We start from the raw sequence: 18,582 nt of genomic DNA on the forward strand, positions 1-18,582 counted from the left end.
GTGATGTTGTATGGTGCATTATCCAGATGTTTTGCTGGTAGCATCTGTATCTGTTATATGTTGTAATATCTGATTTGTGGTACACATAAACATACACTATACAGAATACAAGTCTACTGGTTCAGTAACACAGCCAACTATTTTCTAAGAGCAAGGCTATATGCAAATAACAATAGGCCAGATTAAATCAAAAGCCTTAAGTATTTGGACTCCAAAGGGTATAGATTAGTATTTTACACTGCAAAGCAATATATTCTTTATGAAATAAAGAATTGGTTATAAAGTTGAATTACATTAATTTAAGAATAACCAGAACTACTGTTTTTCTCCGACATTGCTAAACTATATAACAATTATAGAAAATGCCATGAAATAATATGGCTTAATTTAGAAACATATTTGTAAGAATATTCACATTACTACTTTAATCCAAAACCTTTAAAAGTGTGAGAGTTTGAAAGTAATACATATGTTACTCATAAATAGTAGCTTTTCAGCTAAAATTATATGTTGAGTATATTATATGAACTATTTAAATCTCTGTAAAAAAATATAATTTTCAAACTAATGTCAGTGCATAGAGTATATTTGATACAGTGGACTCAGTTTTGATCACAATTTTCACTTTTTCCAATAACAAATGGAATCTGTGGTTTTTCTAGACATCAAAATACAATGCTATTATCAGGGACAATGCAGTACCTGATCCAAAGTCTTTCCATTGTATTGCATAGAATTTGGATCAGGCCCTGGTTCTTTTGTTTAAAGTTACAGGTCTAACTCAAGTTACTTTTCCTGCTAACATTTACTTTCTCTCTGTTTCTCCTTCAATGTTGTTTTGCTGTGTGTGGATGCTTTTGGCAAATAAGGCACCCCTGCCACCCACTAGAAAAGAAAGTTTTTGTAGATCAGGAATAACCAATCCCAAGAACAATGAAATTAATTTCCAGTCAATAACAACCAAGCCAACTAAAAAACTCCCCTCAGATAGTGTCCATTATACTAATAAGGAGGCTATCCAGAGTACAATGTATTCTAAAAAATCTAACACAAGTGTGTCCTATGCACAAACAATCACTAAACCACCTGCCATGGTCTCCAGCGCGGGCACAAAAGTAGTAGCTGGCATTAGTGCTACTCTTCAAGGCCACAGAGAATCATCTCAAAAACGCAGAGTGTCTACCCTGAAATTAACTCGGACACAAGACCCACTACATAATATTCCTAGTAATTCACAGCAACAGCCCAAGCCTAATGAAGTGCCAGTATTTCCACAAAGGCCTGTCTCACCTACCTGTAACCCTGTGCCTGAGATACACACAGCATCTCTTTCCATTCAGATAGCTCCCCTCCTTGACAATAAAGCAGAGCCTGAAATCCAAGAACATCCACCTGGCCTTTCTCCAGACACTCCAAAGATGCCTCCAAAAGATGTGGGACAAAACTCTACAGCTCCTCCTTCTGCACAGTCCACAGAATGCAATGTGGTATATTAAACTTTTCCATCTTCTTTTTTAGATCTTTCCTGAACCACTTAACACTTTTCTAGTTAGTATACTCACATTACCATGGCTACAGCTTCTGTTTTCTGGGTAAAACTACCTGCTGCATTATTCAAAGTAGAAATGAACAATTTACTATTTTTCAAAGGGTATTGCAAAAAGGTTTGGCCCTGGTTAAGTTGGGAGGTAAGCTTAAATTACATATTGAAAGTACATTATCTGACTCCTCATATTGTACAGATAGTAAAATTATACACAATAGGAAAGTTGAGCTGTGTTTGTACAGTGACTAGAAAACTGGGACTGTGTTCTTGATTGGCCCTGAAGCTCTACAATAATAAATGTGATTAATAATTATATTGGTGATGCACCCCTTAAATGGCACTGCTTGATGGGAAAAGTAGCATGCTGTCACTAGTGGGAACCTACTAGGACAATGGTGGGCAACCTGTGGCCCATTAGGGCTCTATGTGTGGCCAGAGAGACATTTTGTTTACCATTGTCCATGCTGAGGGTTGCCAGATTCCACTGGTTTCCATTTGTGTAGTATTTTCCTACCAATATTACTAAAGTGACATGCATGTAAAGCAAGGGCATGTAATGTGAGATGTGTGCTGATTACACACAACATTGCCTGTAAGAGCCATGCACTCCCTCTGCATCCGATCAAAGCACAGCTACATTTCATTCAGCACACCCTGAAAATTCTAGGTACGAAAACTACCCTATCGCAGAAGACTTGTTTACCACAATTGTGCAGCCCATTAAGATGAAGAAGAGCCACTCATGTGGCCCACTCACTAGCCTAGGTTTCCCATCGCTATACTAGGAATAGGCTCCTGGTGCATCTTTGAAAAAAAGAGATAGAAAATAAGACAGAGAATATCTTATTGCCTCTATGTAAAACCATCGTACGCCCACATCTTGAATACTGCATACAGATGTGGTTGCCTCATCTCAAAAAATATATTAGCATTAGAAAAGGTTCAGAAAAGGGCAACAAAAATTATTAGGTGTTTGGAAGGGGTCCCATATGAAGAGAGATTCAAAAGACTGGGACTTTTCATCTTAGAAAAGAGGAGACTAAGGGGGGGATATGATAAAGGTCTTTAAACACATGACTGGTGTGGAAAAAGTGAATAAGGAAAAAGTATTTACTTGTTCCCATAGCCTAAGAATGAGGGGTCATCAAATGAAATTAACAGGTTGAAGATTTAAAACAAACAAAAGGAAGTTTTTATTCATGCAGCGCATGGTCAACCTGTGGAACTCCATGCTAGAGGATGTTGAGAAGATCAGGACTTTAACGGGATTCAAAAAAAGAGCTAGATAAATTCATGGAGATTAGGTCCATCAATGGCTGTTAGCCAGGATGGGTAGGAATGGTGCCTCTAGCCTCAGTTTGTCAGAGGCTTGAAATGGTTGGTATGAGAGGAATCCTGTGATGATTCCCTGTTCTGTTCACTCCCTCTGGGACACCTGGCATTGGCCACTGTTGGAAGACAGGATACTAGGCTAGATGGATCTTTGGTCTGACCCAGTGTGGCCCTTCTTATGTTCTTATGATTCCTGTAAGTGCAACTCTACCAACGTGTTGGTGTGATTCCACTCCATCAAATCCCCTTCCTCTTCAGGGAGCCAATAGGGCTTCCAGCAATGCTAATTTTCTGTACTTGTCAGCTCATGAAGTTGTTTCAGCAAGGCAAACAACTTATAGCTGCCCTGTGCACAAGAGATGGATTGGATGTTGCCGGAAGAGGGAATCCTGGTTAAGGGAGGTACCACCTGTACCTTAGTACAGTTTTTCTAGTACCTTGGTATAGTTTTTCAGCAAGGCAGAATGACAGTTTTGTTTCTGCACAGAATCACAGCCTCTCCACAGTAATGAAAAAATTAGATATGAATGCCAGCATTTGGTAATTTGCCACACAAGTTCTAAAAATGTGATTTTCATTGCTGCCACATCCATCTGGATATGAGGGAATTGAGGACAATATTAAGTGCTTGGCTTTGAATGCATCATTCTCACTGCTCTTTTTAGGCAACCCATATGCTCAGGATTGTGGTACCTTTGTGGCTATGCGGATATAGGCTGGAGTCTTAGATGCAGAGCTCTCTTAAATTCGAGCATTTGGCTTCAACTTTGCCTGTTAGATTGTACGAGGTTAGGCTAGAAAGTAGTTACTCTTGATAAGTAATAGGTATTAATTAGTACATTGAGTCACCAATACTTCACTTCTGCAGTTATTTCTGATACCTTATTGCTGATACTTCTAACAGTGTCAGGCTCTGAGTTCATGATTTCTATCCAAGTGAGTAAGTACAGTTTAGGTGATTCCAATAATGAAGAAAGTCAGGAAAAATAATGGAAACTGAGCCAGAGCTTTTACCAGCATTTGATATAACCCGTGCTTTTTTTGTTTAAAAAAAAAAAGTGCTGGTACTCCATGGGAAAAGTTGTTGAGTTCTGACTGGAAGTGCTAGTACAGGCAATCCCCGAGTTACGCGGATCCGACTTATGTCAGATCCGTACTTACGAACGGGGCTTTTCTCTCCCCAGAGGACGCGGGCAACAGGACCGCCCAGACGCGCTGCGGTCTCGCTGCCCGCATCATCCGGGGCGAGAAAAGTGGCTCCACGGCTCCCTGGTCTGCTGGGGGGAGGGGCCCCCAGCAGACCAGGGAGATGTGGAGCAAAGCCACAGAGGACGCGGGCGGCGGGACCACGGCGCGTGTGGGCGGTTCCGCGGCTTTGCTCCGCGTCTCCCTGGTCTGCTGGGGAGGGGCGCAGCTAGTGCGCCCCCCCTCCCAGCAGATGAAGCTATTCTCGCGGATGCCTGTGGTAGAGCAGCTGGGGCGCTGCCGGGCTGGTCCCGCAGCGCCGCTCCTCGGCACTACTGGACCTACCCGGCAGCACCCCAAGCGTCCTGATTCAGCTGCAGCTGGTCAGTTTCAGCAGCGGCTGAATCAGGACGCCTGGGGCAGAGCAGCTGGGGTGCTGCTGGGTTGGTTCAGTAACGCCAAGGAGCGGCGCTACTGGACCAACCCAGCAGCACCCCAGCTGCTCTGCCCCAGGCGTCCCCAAGTCAGCCGCTGCTGAAACTGACCAGAGGCTGACTACAGGAAGCCCGAGGCAGAGCTGCTCTGCTCCGGGCTTCCTGGAATCAGCCACTGATAAGTTTCAGCAGCAGCTGACTTGGGGACACCTGGGGTAGAGCACCTGGGGTGCTGCCGGGTTAGTCCCCGCAGCGCCAAGGTGCGGCACTGCGGGGACCTACCTAGCAGCGCCCCAGCTGCTCTGTCCCAGGTGTCCAGATTCAGCCGCTGTTGAAACTGATCAGTGGCTGATTCCAGGAAGCCCGGGGCAGAGAAACTCTGCCTCGGGCTTCCTGTAGTCAGCCGCTGGTCAGTTTCAGCAGCGGCTGAATCTGGACGCCAGTTCCAAATTACGTACAAATTCAACTTAAGAACAAACCTACAGTCCCTATCTTGTACGTAACCCGGGGATTGCCTGTACTGCATCTGGAGGTGCGGGTACTGAGTACCTGGCAGTACCATCACAAAAAAAGCACTGGATATAACTAAACCTAAAAAACTGTAAGAGACAGAAACGTACCGTAAACTTTTATCACTTTTATAATATGTATTCAAAAATACTGTCACGCAGGGGAATATGTATCAATGTGGACTCTACAAATTATGCCCCTGTACATTTTTATTCTCACTATTATACTGTAGGTGCTCACACTGCTAAATATCTGATGCATCATATGTATTCATTTAGGTAAATGGAAGAACCTCTCCTAAACTCTGCAAGTCCTTCAGACCATTAAAAACATATTGCACTAAATAGTCTGTATCCAAGTGATTCATAATAATGTTTGTCCAGAAGATAAGTAAATTTAACCATAATAACTTAGAATATCAGCATAAAACCAGTAATTTTATATTGGTCTGATAAGTCTACCCTCTTCCTTTTCTGCTTTCTCCTTGCTTCACAGTATGGAGACACGGTCTTATATTTGCTTCTTCTGAGTTTTGTATTAGATTACTACAATGGTTCTTCAACTTGTTTGATCACCCTTCCCTTCTTTGTGTCTGTAGTCATTTATGCTCCACTTTCCTCACTCTCTCCTGATGAGCATAGCCCCAGGGTGTCCAGTAGCACCACAGAAGTAAGGATGACAATGTGAAAAGTGATGTTTTTTAATATCTCTTTTCACAATAGACTTAGTGCCCCATTACCACCCTTACTTCTGCACTATTGCTGTCACCCCAGAGCTGACAGCCAGAGCCCTAGGCTGCCTTCCAGTGAGGTGGGAAAGGGTGGGTTAGAAAGAGAACAGGTTGCCCCCAGATGGCAGGACTCTAGCTGTCAGTCCCAAGGCAGCACGGCTCTGGCTGTCTCCTTCATCCCCACCCCCAAGGTGTGAGCGACTCTTCTGCACAAGCCCCAGCCAACCAGGGCTGACAGCCAGAGTTCTTTTAAAAAAAAGAAGAAAAAGAAAAAAAAACTTACACAGCTTGCAGCTCTCTTGGAAGGCTAACCCCATTGTTTGAGAACTGTTGGATAATAGATTAATGAATTCCAAAGTGGAAGGAACCACTGTGATTATCTAGTCTGACCTCCTATATAATACAGGCCACCGAACTTCCCAAAAAATGGTTCTTAGAACAAATATTTTAGCAAAACATCCAATTTTGATTTTAGAATTGCCAGTGATGGTGAATCCACCACAACCTTATGTTATGCCTTTCCCTGCCAGAGTTTGAGCCAATTGCTAAATATTCCATACGTATTCACTTACAGATTATCTTAACCTTCTCTTTGTTAAATAGATGGAGATACGACATCTTTTCTAATACTTTAAATCATTCTTGTGTCTCTTCTCTTACCCTTGTCCAATTAATAAACATCTTTCTTGAATTTTGGGTACCAAAACTGAACATAGTATTCCTGTAATTATGGCTTATATTGTTTGTTCTTAGATAAATACATTCATATTTAGCCATATTAAAATACACGTTTATTTGCAGACAGTTTATCAAGAAATCCAGATTACTGTGCTCTTCATTATTTAACTCTTCCCCAATTTCTGGGTCATCATCTTCATACTTCATTAGTGACAATATTTTTTTTCTTATAGGTCATTAATACACATGTTAAATAGCATAGGTGTTACTCTGGTTGAAATAGAACTAGCAGAATCTTTTTTTGGAGGGGGGCAGAATAAGGCAATATGCCATTTTTATTGTGAAGGCAGAATTCATCTACTATCCCTAGCTACTTAGATTATCCACAACATGTATACACACCAGCCTCAGTTACTCATGTTATTCCATGAGGTGATCTACACATGAGGAGGGGAGCTGCGTTGTGTCAGTTCACATCAGTCCTCCTGGAGGATGACCCAATTCTATAGTTTTGCACCCATCTTTTTATATGTTTTAGTCCATAGAACCTGTTCTGTCCCACTGCCCCAGGGACTATGATGAGTCCTCAGTTAACAACAGATGGGACTTGGATCTTCTTTCCTTGACAGGGCTTTTTGTGTCTCAGGGCATGTCTAGACTGCCCATGACTTTCTAAAGAAGATATGCAAATTCATGCTGAATTTGCATATCTTCTTCCGATGCTGTTCTCAGAAGTTTTTTCAGAAAATAAGCAGTCTAGGCACTGTTCTTTCAAAAAAAAACCTTTCTCAAAAGAACCCTTTTTCCTAAAAAAATGAGGTGTATAGGGTTCTTTTGAAAAGGGTTGTTTTTTTCCCCAAAAGAACCGCATCTAGACTGCTTTAAAAAAAAAAAAAAAAAAAAAAAAAAAAAAAAAAAAAAAAAAAAAAAAGCTCTTCCGAAAATGGGATCGGAAGAAGATATTCGTGCAAATTTGCATATTGTGCCGAATTTTCCCTGAATTTGCACATGTTCGAAAGCCGCAGGCAGTCTAGACGTGCCCTCTCTCTCTCTCAGTGGGTTCTTTTGTAGGGCTTACTCGCATTGTTCTTCAGCCATTCAGCAGTGCTAGCAGCTGGTCACACAGGCAGGTTGGCTTCAGGGACTGATCTCTGTACACACACCCACATTCACACTTCTAAATGAGATTGTAGACACACTCTTAACTTTAAGCAGAGTAAAGGCAGTGCAGAGTTTAAAATGGGGTTTCGGATACAATATGAAGTTATTTCTAGTTACAATGTATTATCAGTTTAAAAGGGTTTTAGATACATTATAAAAAAGTTACAATAACAGATTCTTACAAGATAATTCTTAACAGGCTACTAACAAATTTATCCAAAAGTGGTTACAATTCAGGAAGTTACATAATGTCATATTGGTAGATATAATTAGTTAAAAGGGTGATTTAATTCTTCAGCCCTACATAGAACCAGTCTTGCTGTGGGATCCCACTTTAAGCACACTTGTTCAATAATGATTCTCCATTTACAATTACATTTGGATACCTCTCAGTTAGCCACCTTTTTATCTATTTATTGTGCCATGTTTATTTTATAGTCTAATGTTTTAATCAAAATATTGTACAGTACCAGTTCAAATGCCTTCCAGAAATCCAAACATTTTATATCAACACTTTTACATTTGTCAGCCAAGTGATAACCTCATTATTAAATTGATAACTCAGAATGACTCCAGGGGCTAACCAGAAGATAATGAGCTTTTCAAACTTCATTAATTTATTGATCTTTTTACAGCAAAAGTTTGCCATTAGGCATACTTGGTGGTTAGTCAGGCTCCATAAACTGTGTGAGTTTCACCAGCTGCATATATAGTACTGCTGTCGAATTGAGACACAAGCCTTTGTGAGGGATTGTATAAATCAGTTCTGCTCCAGTTTGCTTTGGGAGGCAAAGTGACTTGTATTGCTATTGGAAATTGATGTTAAAAATATACTTGTAAGATAATGTATGGGTAAAATCTTGGCTCAGTCAGTGACAAATCTTGCACTGACTTCACTCAGGTTAGGATCTCACCCTGTGCCTTGTGCAACCAGACCTTATAGTGTTTTTATAGATGACAGGAAAGTGAGAGACATACAACCCCCATGCACATGCAGTACAGTGACAAGTTCAATAAACTTGTGTGTTCTATAAAATTTTGAACTATAAAGGCACAGCTTCCTGCATATATATCATAGGTGCTATGTTGAAATTGTTTCTCATCAGATTAAGTCCCTCTCGCACACTTTTGGAACTTGTTGTGAGCACTGGCAATGTTCAAAGCTCCCACAGGAATCCTGAATAGCATTGAAAAATCCTGCAGTTAGTCTTGTGCATGTGAAGGAGAGTGAAGTGGAGGTGGGCGTGGGTGTGAATGAAAGGCATAGTGTAGACTAAGTATTGAAAACACGTGATGTCACATTTTATGGAAAAATATGATGAGTATAAATAAGAGACAGCTCCATATTGTCTGAGTGATGCACAACAGTTTTGCTGTAAGCCAGAATATATCAAAGTTTTCTTCTGTTTGTACTTTTTTTCACACTTCATTTCAAGGATCATCTGCTAGAATTTAAGAGCAAGCAGAAGTGTGGTGTGACTCACTGAATGACATTTCATAAACACGCCTACTTAGAGAAAGGTTAAATCCTTCAAAAATATGTAGATGTAACAAGAGAAGTACAGGCAGTCCCCAGGTTACGTACAAGATAGGGACTGTAGGTTTGTTCTTAAGTTGAATTTGTATGTAAGTCAGAACTGGTACATATTGTTGGGGAAACTCTAGCCAAATATTTCTCCAGAGCTCAGTTTTATTCTCCCACACCTCACTTCCCTCAGTCCTTTATTCTCAAGCTAAGGTGTCTGCTGAGAAAAGCCGCTCCACATCTCCCTGGTCTGCTGGGGAAGGGGGGCACTAGCTTCGCGTCTCCCTGGTCTGCTGGGGGGGAAGCAGCTAGTGCGGGGTTGCCTCACCCCGTTTGTAAGTAGGGATCCGATGTAAGTCAGATCCATGTAACCCGAGGACTGCCTGTATTTCAGGTGGTGTCATGTTGTTGTTACATGTCTTACTGTCTTCGTCTGGTAGAATTTTTTGAAAGATACCACTGCTTCATAGGATACTGATAAAAAAAATCTAAAGGGAAAATTGTCTAATCCATCTTAATAGAGAAGTCAGGATTTCTGAAGAGCTGACCTTTGCAGAGAAAGTACATTACTTGTGTCCATACTGTTTACAGACAAAAAGAGAGCAACAGAGGGGGATAGCAAATCAGGGAGTTTGGTTAAGCATTGAGAGACATTGCTCTGGATTGACAAAGTGTTATTAGTCTATCACCTGTGAGTTAGGAATTTAAAAAATGTATTACTGAAGACTACATTTGTGTCTGTCTCTCACTGTTCTACAACTGGACTTAAGTGCATAGAGTATGGTCTGCAAAAACAAGGTGTCCTTTCCTGTTTGGTAGTAGGCATATAGTCAGTGGGATTCAATGTCCTGGTAGAATTAAAACTCTTGTGCTCTTTTTTTGGGGGGGAGGAACATTTCATAGCATTATATAAGTGAGTCTTTTGCATAGGAAAATAAACTTGGAATTCCTAAAAATGTTTTTGTATAGTTTCAGAAAATACAGACATTAATATTTAATGACTGACAATGTCCTGAGCATTGTACAAGACAAAATAGACAAACACTGTATGCCTTTACGTTCTTTGGAAGAGGGACTGAGCAAAATACCAAAGAGTGTTATATATTTTATTCTCACAGTGGGAAGTAGAACAAATAATTTTATTAAACCCTGTGGACTGCACCGTCTCAACTCAGTTGCTTCCAGTCTAACTCTGCCATTCTTTTTGGCAGTTTTTCAAAGGGACATTATTAAGGGTGCAAGAGTACACCATTCCCCAGCACAGAAGAAATAGGAAGTAAGACAAGAGACCATGCTGGCTTAACAAAGAGAACTTCAATTATCTAAAAATCAAAAAGGAGTTGTATAAAAAGTAGAAACTAGGTCAAATTACAAAGGATAAATATAAATAAATAACGTAAGTATATAGGGGCAAAATTAGAAAGACGAAGACACAAAATGAGCTCAATCTAGCTAGAGGCATAAATAGTAACAAGAAAACATTCTACAAAAATATTGGAAGCAAGAGGAAGACCAAGGACAGGGTAGGCCCATTTTTCAATGAAGAGGGAAAAACAATACCAAAAAATGTGGAAATGGCAGAGGTGCTTAACGGCTTCTTGGTATTGATTTTCACCAAGAAGTTTGGTGGTGATTGGCTGTCTAATAATAGTGAAGTGAAAATTGGGTAGGTTCAGTAGTTAAAACTGAAAAATAACACATTAAAAATTACTTATAAAAAGTAGATGTCTTCAAGTCAGCAGGGCCTGGTGAAATCAAATGCATCATAGAATACTCAAGGAGCTGATTAAGGAGGTATCTGAGCCATTAGGCATCATTTTTGAAAAGTCATGGAAGATGGGAGAGAGTCCAGAAGACTGGAAAAGGGCAAATATAGTGCTCATCTATAAAAAGGCAAATAGGGACAACCCAGGAACTATAGACCAGTCAGCTTAACTTTAGTGCCAGGAAAGATAATGGAGCATATAATTAAGGAATCCATATGCAAACATCTAGAAGATAATAAGGTGATAAGTAAGAGTCTTCACAGATTTATCAAGAACACACCATGTGAAACTAACCTAATAACTTTCTTTGATAGAATAGCAAGCCTTGTGGATAAGGGGGAAGCAGTAGACATAATATACCTAGATTTTAATAATGCATTTGATACAGTCTCGCATGACCTTCTTATCAATAAACTAGGGAAATACAACATAGGCTACTCTAAGGAGGGCACATAACTGGTTGAATAACTATTCTCAGAGAGTAGTTATCAATGGTTCACAGTCATGCTGGAAGATCATAAACATCTCTGGGCTGTTTGTATCTTCAAAATCTGGGGCATGCAACCAGCTGCTGAACGCCAGAGAATTCACAGTTCAACTGCTGCCAAAATTCTATTAAACTTTGTACATTACTCTGTCACTATGGATCAGCTGCTTCCATCATTGCATCCACTGGTCCCTGTTCCATGGGTGTCCCTCCAGAAAACATGGGTCCTCTGATTCCAGCTCCACTGACCACAATACAGATAGGTAGCTCACTGGACAGAACAACTAGGATGACTTCCTATTATTTATTTTGTTAATTATAAAATATTATTAGTACTAATTTTTTTATTCTTCCCTTGTGGCCATCATGGAAGAAGTGAATCTTTAAGATGGATCTGAGGGGAAATAAAGGAAGGTTACTTTGACAGACCAGAATTGGGAGGCAGTTCTGCAGTAGGTGTGGTGTGGAAGTGGGCGTGGAAATAGCTGAGGAAAAGGCAGAGTAACAAGATGTCAGGGCAAGAATCCTTATCAGAGTACTGAAGGCAAGGATGAAATGTTACTGTAGTTTATTTGTTCAGGGAAGATCATCTTAAGCTTGCCTTACAATTTCAGATAGGACATACTTTTCAAGTTATATATGCAGCTAAGCAAGGTATGATGAGATTAAATGCTTTGGTGAACATCATACAATAAGTCATTGACTCAGCTAGAATTTATCATCTAGGCATCTGATCTGTTGCTCTCGCTAATAAACTATATACTGGGGGTGGCCAAACAGTGGATCCTGAGCCACATGCAGCTCTTTTACCATTAAAATGCAGCTCACTGGCCCCCTACATCCTCCCATTCTCCACCTACCAGGCTGGGGTAAAGGGGGCTTGGGACATCTGCTTTGAAGTGAAGTAGTTGAGTAGGAACTTCTCTCCAGTGGAGAGGAAGGTCTTGGGGCTTCAACCCCATAAGGTGCACCTACCAGGGCTCAGGGCTTCAGCAGGAGTGGGGCTGCAGCCCTGAGCCTGGGCTCTAAGCAAATCTGCTCCAGCTCTCAAACTTCTGAAGACTGTCATGTGCCAGTAAGTTTGGCCACTCCTGTTACAGAGCCATAGATGCCAGAGCACATAATTGCTTACATGATATTTTAGTATATTTATTTGGGTCATTGTCATTGCAGCACAGGTTGGACCTTGCTGGTCTGGCACCCTCAGGATCTGACTGGTCCCAAGTGAGGGGATTTGCCGGACCAGGGAAGATCCTTCCCGTTATGGCCGTGCTGTCGCCAGGCTAGTTCTCCAGCCTGTCCCCGTTGCTGCCTCAGCCCCCCAGGAGTCTTCCCAGCTCCACTACTGCTGGGGCCAGAGTGCCTCAGCCAGAGCCGTGAAACCAGGGCAGAGCTCCGCAGGCACCTAGCTCCACAGCTGAGGCTGGAGCTCTGTGACCAGGGCAGAGGGATAGGGCTGGAGCCCCGCTGTCCGGGCCAGAGTTCCCTGTCTGCCACTGGGGCCAGAAATCTCTGCCATTCCGCATATTGTGTGTACACACCCACACCCCCCCCCCCCCCCACACACACACCCCTCTCCCTGCCCTCTTCCTGGACTCTTTAGTGCAGGAACATCTGTGCTGAACCACAGATGTTGCCAGACCAGGGAGTCCCGGTTAAGGGAGGAACAACCTATAGTGTTATTGCTAACTATGAGATGCAGATTTGGTTAATGTTGTTGCTGCCTGTAAAGGTTATGGTTAAATACAGAATTTCTCTTTCCCTCCCTCCCTTGGGAAGGGCATTAGATGATGATGACTAACATTTTGTGTATTTCTATGTTGCAGCACAGGGAAGTATAATTTTCAGTTTTATGCTGATCTATGCTGATTTACATTTTTTGCAGACATATTAGATAACAAGACTAGACAACCAGAAAAGATTTGATACTAACCAAAGACATAGTGCAAATTGAGTGAAGGTGAAAGATTAGCTACAAGTAAAATAAGAAAATAAAAGGATCTCAAACTTAATATTTCAGGATGGTGGGTAGGAGGGGAGTCAATAGGATGAATCTGTGCACAGACAAAGGCATGAAAGTGTGTGTACATAAGCATTTATATGGGTATATGAGTATATAAGTCCGGGAATGGGTGTGGATATAGGGTACATATGCGCATATATACATGGAAGGTTTGTGGGGAGAGCATTCATGCCAACAGTTTGCATATGTATGTGTACACATGCATGGAGATATGGATGTTGTAGTGCAGATGGATGGATGTGTTCAGAAAGTGTGTGTGTGTGTGTGTGTGTGTAGTTTCATTCTGGGCAGCCACTTTCCACTCTTTTAGTTATATATGTGGTTACCCTTTTCTTTGCATTGTTAGGCCCTATCAGGCCTCTCTCTGTGAAGCACAAAGACATACTGGGTTTTTACCACAATGAAACGTGAATATGGGTTAGACAAATGGCTGCTGGAAATAAAGTGTACATTTTAACAGTAGACATAATGAGCCATTGGAACAACCTAGAGGGGATTCATCATCACTTCAATTCTGTACATCAAAACCATGTATGTCAGTTATACTTTTCTGGCCCCATCGTCATAATGTCTGAGCACTTCACAGTCCTTAATGTATTTCTCCTCACAGTGCCCTTATGAGGTAGGGAAGTGCTACTGTCCCTATTTTACTGAGGCACAAGGATCAGTGCCCAGCCCAAGATCACACAGGAAATCTCTGATCAATTAAGGAGTGAGCCCAGGTTTTACTGAGCCCCCTCACCCCCACTGCACCATTCTTCCTCTTATCATAAAAGTGTCTTTCCAAAAAATAAGGTGTAGCTCATCAGAAGTTATGGGCTTAATGCAGCTACTAAAGAGTGAAATTATCTGGGCTCTGTTATGTAGGCAGCCAAATTAGATGATCATAGTGGTCTCTACTGGCCTTAAAAATCTGTGACTCTATGGCTCAGAAATGAATAAAAATAATAAAACACTTTTAAAAGACATATTCTTCAAGTGTTTACAAAATAACTCATCAAAGCAAATGACAAGGAGAAAGGAGGAGAGGAATGTAGGCAAGTACTAGTTCATTTACAATTGAGCAGCTTTCCTAAAAGGGCCATGCAACTGCGAGCTTCCATAGCCCTGGCAAAGAAAACTAGCAGCCTTAAAACTCCAACACCCTGGCTGATCACAAGCTCCAAGAAGCAGTGCTCAAAGTACAGTAGTAGCTGTCTGTAGGACTGATGCTATCTGACACAAGGCAAAGACTTATCTAAGGGCTATGTTGGGGAGAAAAATCAGACGCTGGATGAAGCTCATTTTCAGGGCTGAAGTAAGGCACATGTAGAGTTCCAAAGCCTATTTTATTTGATTTGCATTTTCCCTCTTCACTTGGAACTGATAAAACACCACATTCAGGAAGCATACATCTAACTTTCAGCTACATTTTTCAGCAGAACACATGCATCTAGAAGAGATTTCCAAAAAGAAAACAGGCTGAAATTGCAGTAACCATCAGCCATCTCAACAATTTAATGATATATGGCATCACACAGAGAAAGCATCACAAATCCTTTTGTATGAGAGAGATGAAGTTGGAATGTGACACAAAAGAATGTTGCGTAATGGAAGAGAATGTTTCATGTATTTAAACAACATTCATTGAGACTCCTGTAAATGAAGACTTTCAAGAAATTGAATTACTATTCCATGCTAAACTAGTAGCTTAGGGTTATTATGGCACACTCAACTAGCCAGAAGGAGGCTTTGTGGTAAATTGTGACTTTAGAATAATACAAGGTTCTCAGAGAAGATTTAACTTTTTAAAAGCTTTCTTCAGCACCCTGTCTTAACTGGCTGACAGTGCCCATACTATGTATAGTAGAGCTAGTCAGAAAATGAGTATCTTTCCTGTGGAGAATTATAATTTGGCAAAAGTCTGAGAATGAAAATATTTGTTTTGGAAATGCTGCTGCAGGGATTTGTGAGAGCTGTGATCTGAGTGCTTCATACTCCCAATCTCCACTTTAGACAGGTAAATATTCAGACTATATTTCTCCTGATGCACCATCGTTTCCTTCTTTTGGAGAAGGATGGTGGTGCAGTTTTTGGAGTCCCTTGCCATGGCGTGTCATGGGATATGTAGTCAGCTGAACTGAAATTCTTTACAAAATTCATTACAAAAATCAATGGAAATCAGACTTTTCACACCAAAAAAAATCAATTTTGTTGAAAAAACAATTTTCTATTGAAAATCAATTTTTACCAGTTCTAAGACATACATTTCCACTGGGTGTCAGGATCACACAAGCAATACTTCATTATTATTGTGGTAGCAAATTTCACAGGAAGCAATTGGTGCTTTCACACACAGCTCTGATTACTGCTCCTAAATATGATCAGATGTTTCATGTGTGATGAATGATCCATTCAAATAATGCATGACAATAATAATAGTAATTTCTAGCTTTCATGTAGTGCCTATCATGAGATCTCCAACTACTTCACACTCAGTAATTTTTAAGAATTCCAGTTAAGGTAAATTAAAATGTTTTATTACAATGAAACTGCCAATCTGATTTTGCTTTTTAATGATGTTTTCCAGCAATTCCTTGCAAAAATCATTCAAATATGATGTTTGGCCAAAGTTTTTGAAATGGAATACCTAAAATCATATTTAGATCACTATATAACTGACTTGATCTTCAGAAGTGCTTAGCGCACACAATTCTCATTTAGTTTAGGTGTCTAAATATGGATTTAGGAGTGTATCTTTCAGAAATCAAGTTTCAAAATTTTGGCCTCAATTTTTAATAGTTAAAAATAAGAGGTATTTTTACCCATTTGTAAGACTAGGGGTGTAACTTGATTTTTCTGTACTATCCTGTCCTTATATTAACAGAATGAGTTCATTTACTTATATTTGAGTCTTCTCAGTTGTGTCTTGTCTGCTGAAGCAAGGCCAGCAATTTGGTGTCATTTGGTTGCACCATTCCAAACACCTTATTTTGAAATACCAGGTGACAGTTTTCAAAGAGCATACAGTAGTTATCTGCCTATTTTATAGTAATTCCAGAAATGTTATAGACATGCCTGACATTTTGCATTTATGCAGAAGGCAATCTCCTGTAGCCATTTAGAATGAACACATGAAAACAAATGTTAAAAAACACATTATTTGAGATTTTTAATGGGAAGGGGGAGGAATATGTTAACATTTAGCAAATCATGATCATTATCTTGTTCTGCTCACACCGTTTTTCAATATCTATATCTTACATATTCAGAACATCTGCCCTATGATGAACTTCTCATACTTCTTGGATATAGCCATAATGAGCCTGATCCATAGTCCAAATCAATAAATCAGTATTTCCAGAAGTATTGTCTTCAATATGCTACTTTTAGGAGTGTGTCTACAAGTTATGAAGGATCAGATAAAGATGACAATGTGCTCTGGGTAGGTAGTAGTATGAGTAGCTAAAATACTTACAGTTTTCCAGCACTCCATGTTGAGAGACATTCATGACTTTTTGAAGTTGTTTGGTCCAGCTTCAACAATCATGTTATTTTTGGTATCAGCTGACACACATTTGAAAGGAAGAATAATAACTATGATATGAACTTTAGTATGATCAGAACATTGTTTTCATTCAGAGTTGAGAAACTTAATAATGAGAGAATTCATTAAAGAGCAGTACTTAAATTCCAAGGCTGCTTCTGTACACAGTGGTATTAGAGTGACTCCATTATGTTCTATGATAGCTAGTCATATTTACATTTTTGTTTTGTGAAATTTGTGATCATTTGTCAGATAATTTAACTCTTTGGGTATGTCTAGACTACATTGGTTTAAGAAAAAAACCCTGCTCTTTTTTCAAAAAAAATTCACCTGCGTCTACACTGTAATCACATTCTTTCAAAATTAAATCGAAAGAATGTAGGGGTTTTGTTAACATTGGTAAACCTCATTTTACGAGGAAGAATGCCTTTTTCAGAAAGTAGTGTGTGGACGCAGAACAGACATTTTTCGAAAGAAGAGGCAATCAAAAAAAGCACAGGTGCCCTGGTGGCCATTCTGTGAATAGCAATCAGGGTTTTCTTTGGAGAGACCGTCCATGCAGTCTGGATGCTCTTTTTTTTGAAAAAGCAGATCGCTTTTTGGATCTGGTTTTGAGGTATGGATGCTCTCTTTCTAAAGAGTTCTTTTGAAAAAGCTTCTTTCAAAAGAAGCTTGCAGTCTAGATGTACCCTTTGAGACTGATTTCCTTTTTCTCTCTGGATGCACCCTGAATATCTTTTCCCATGTTGTCACCTCTGCCCTTTCCTTTTCTTAGACATGCTTGTTGTGATCCCAGCTAGACTTGCTAGAATGATTAGTACCCCAAGTTGCCTTTATTTCCTACATAGTGTTTTAGACCGTTTAGTTCACAAAGACATTTAACCATTTCTTCTACTATGGCTGATTAGAGGACAGCTAATCTCATGGACCTTAGGGCTCCCTATTATCAAGGCCTCGTAATATATTACTTCATCTGTCTACATTTTCTGAAGGGTCTTGAATTGATTCCTGATGTTCATCAGCACTAATGATGGATCTATCTTTCTGTTATTGCCACACTGTTCTGTGTCTAACAGTGAATGGTGAAAGTTACATAAACATTAATGAAACCATTATGTACCTTAAACTCCTGAAACTTTTAAATTTAGATTAATCTTCATAATTGCCTTAGCTATTCTTGTGGATGCATTTTTTGAAAGACAGTTTCATAAATAAATCAGTTACTCATCTCTTTACAGTCATGGATTTCTGTCTGGGAAACTGTTTTAAGTTAACTTATGAAATACTTTTGTTTTCATTTTAGAGTGTATCCCTGAAAAAACACTCAGAATAAACTATGTTTCTAAATTTAGGATGGTGCAGTGCTCCATGATTATAACTCCATGTTTGTGTACATACTATTCATCCGTTAATGTCAAATGATTTTTTTGTCATCTGGAACAAGCACATTGTATTTACCAATTTAAGAATTAGTTCTGTAGCCTTCGCTCATAGGCGTGGTTCTATCTACTTTACTTGTCAGTGTGAATAAGGGATCTTCAAGTAGTGTCGCTATGGGTGCTCCAAGTAAGTGTATCTGTACCCCTGCATTTCTAATTTCAGAATTTTGGTAGCAGTGTCTGTTCAACATATGCACCCTTCTTCCCTCTTGATCTGCCTTGAAAATATCTAGCATTGCA

General features: G+C 40.1%; 1 protein-coding gene across 7 annotated transcripts in view; it reads left to right on the forward strand.

The window, feature by feature from the left end:
• The window catches only part of SORBS2 (sorbin and SH3 domain containing 2), a 258,991-nt gene that overhangs the window by 142,367 nt on the left and 98,042 nt on the right, over positions 1 to 18,582 (forward strand). For 4 of the 7 annotated variants that reach the window (XM_089777891.1, XM_089777890.1, XM_089777889.1 and 1 more), the window contains one exon: positions 870 to 1,487. The exons of the other annotated variants lie outside the window; for them this stretch is intronic. In XM_089777891.1, the coding sequence (XP_089634017.1) occupies positions 870 to 1,487 (618 nt within the window). The remainder of the gene's footprint in view (positions 1 to 869; positions 1,488 to 18,582) is intronic. 7 annotated transcript variants of the gene reach the window in all.

The sequence above is a fragment of the Pelodiscus sinensis genome, chromosome 4 (genome assembly GCF_052426305.1).
Source record: "Pelodiscus sinensis isolate ZL-2025 chromosome 4, ASM5242630v1, whole genome shotgun sequence".
Taxonomy (NCBI): Eukaryota; Metazoa; Chordata; order Testudines; family Trionychidae; genus Pelodiscus; species Pelodiscus sinensis.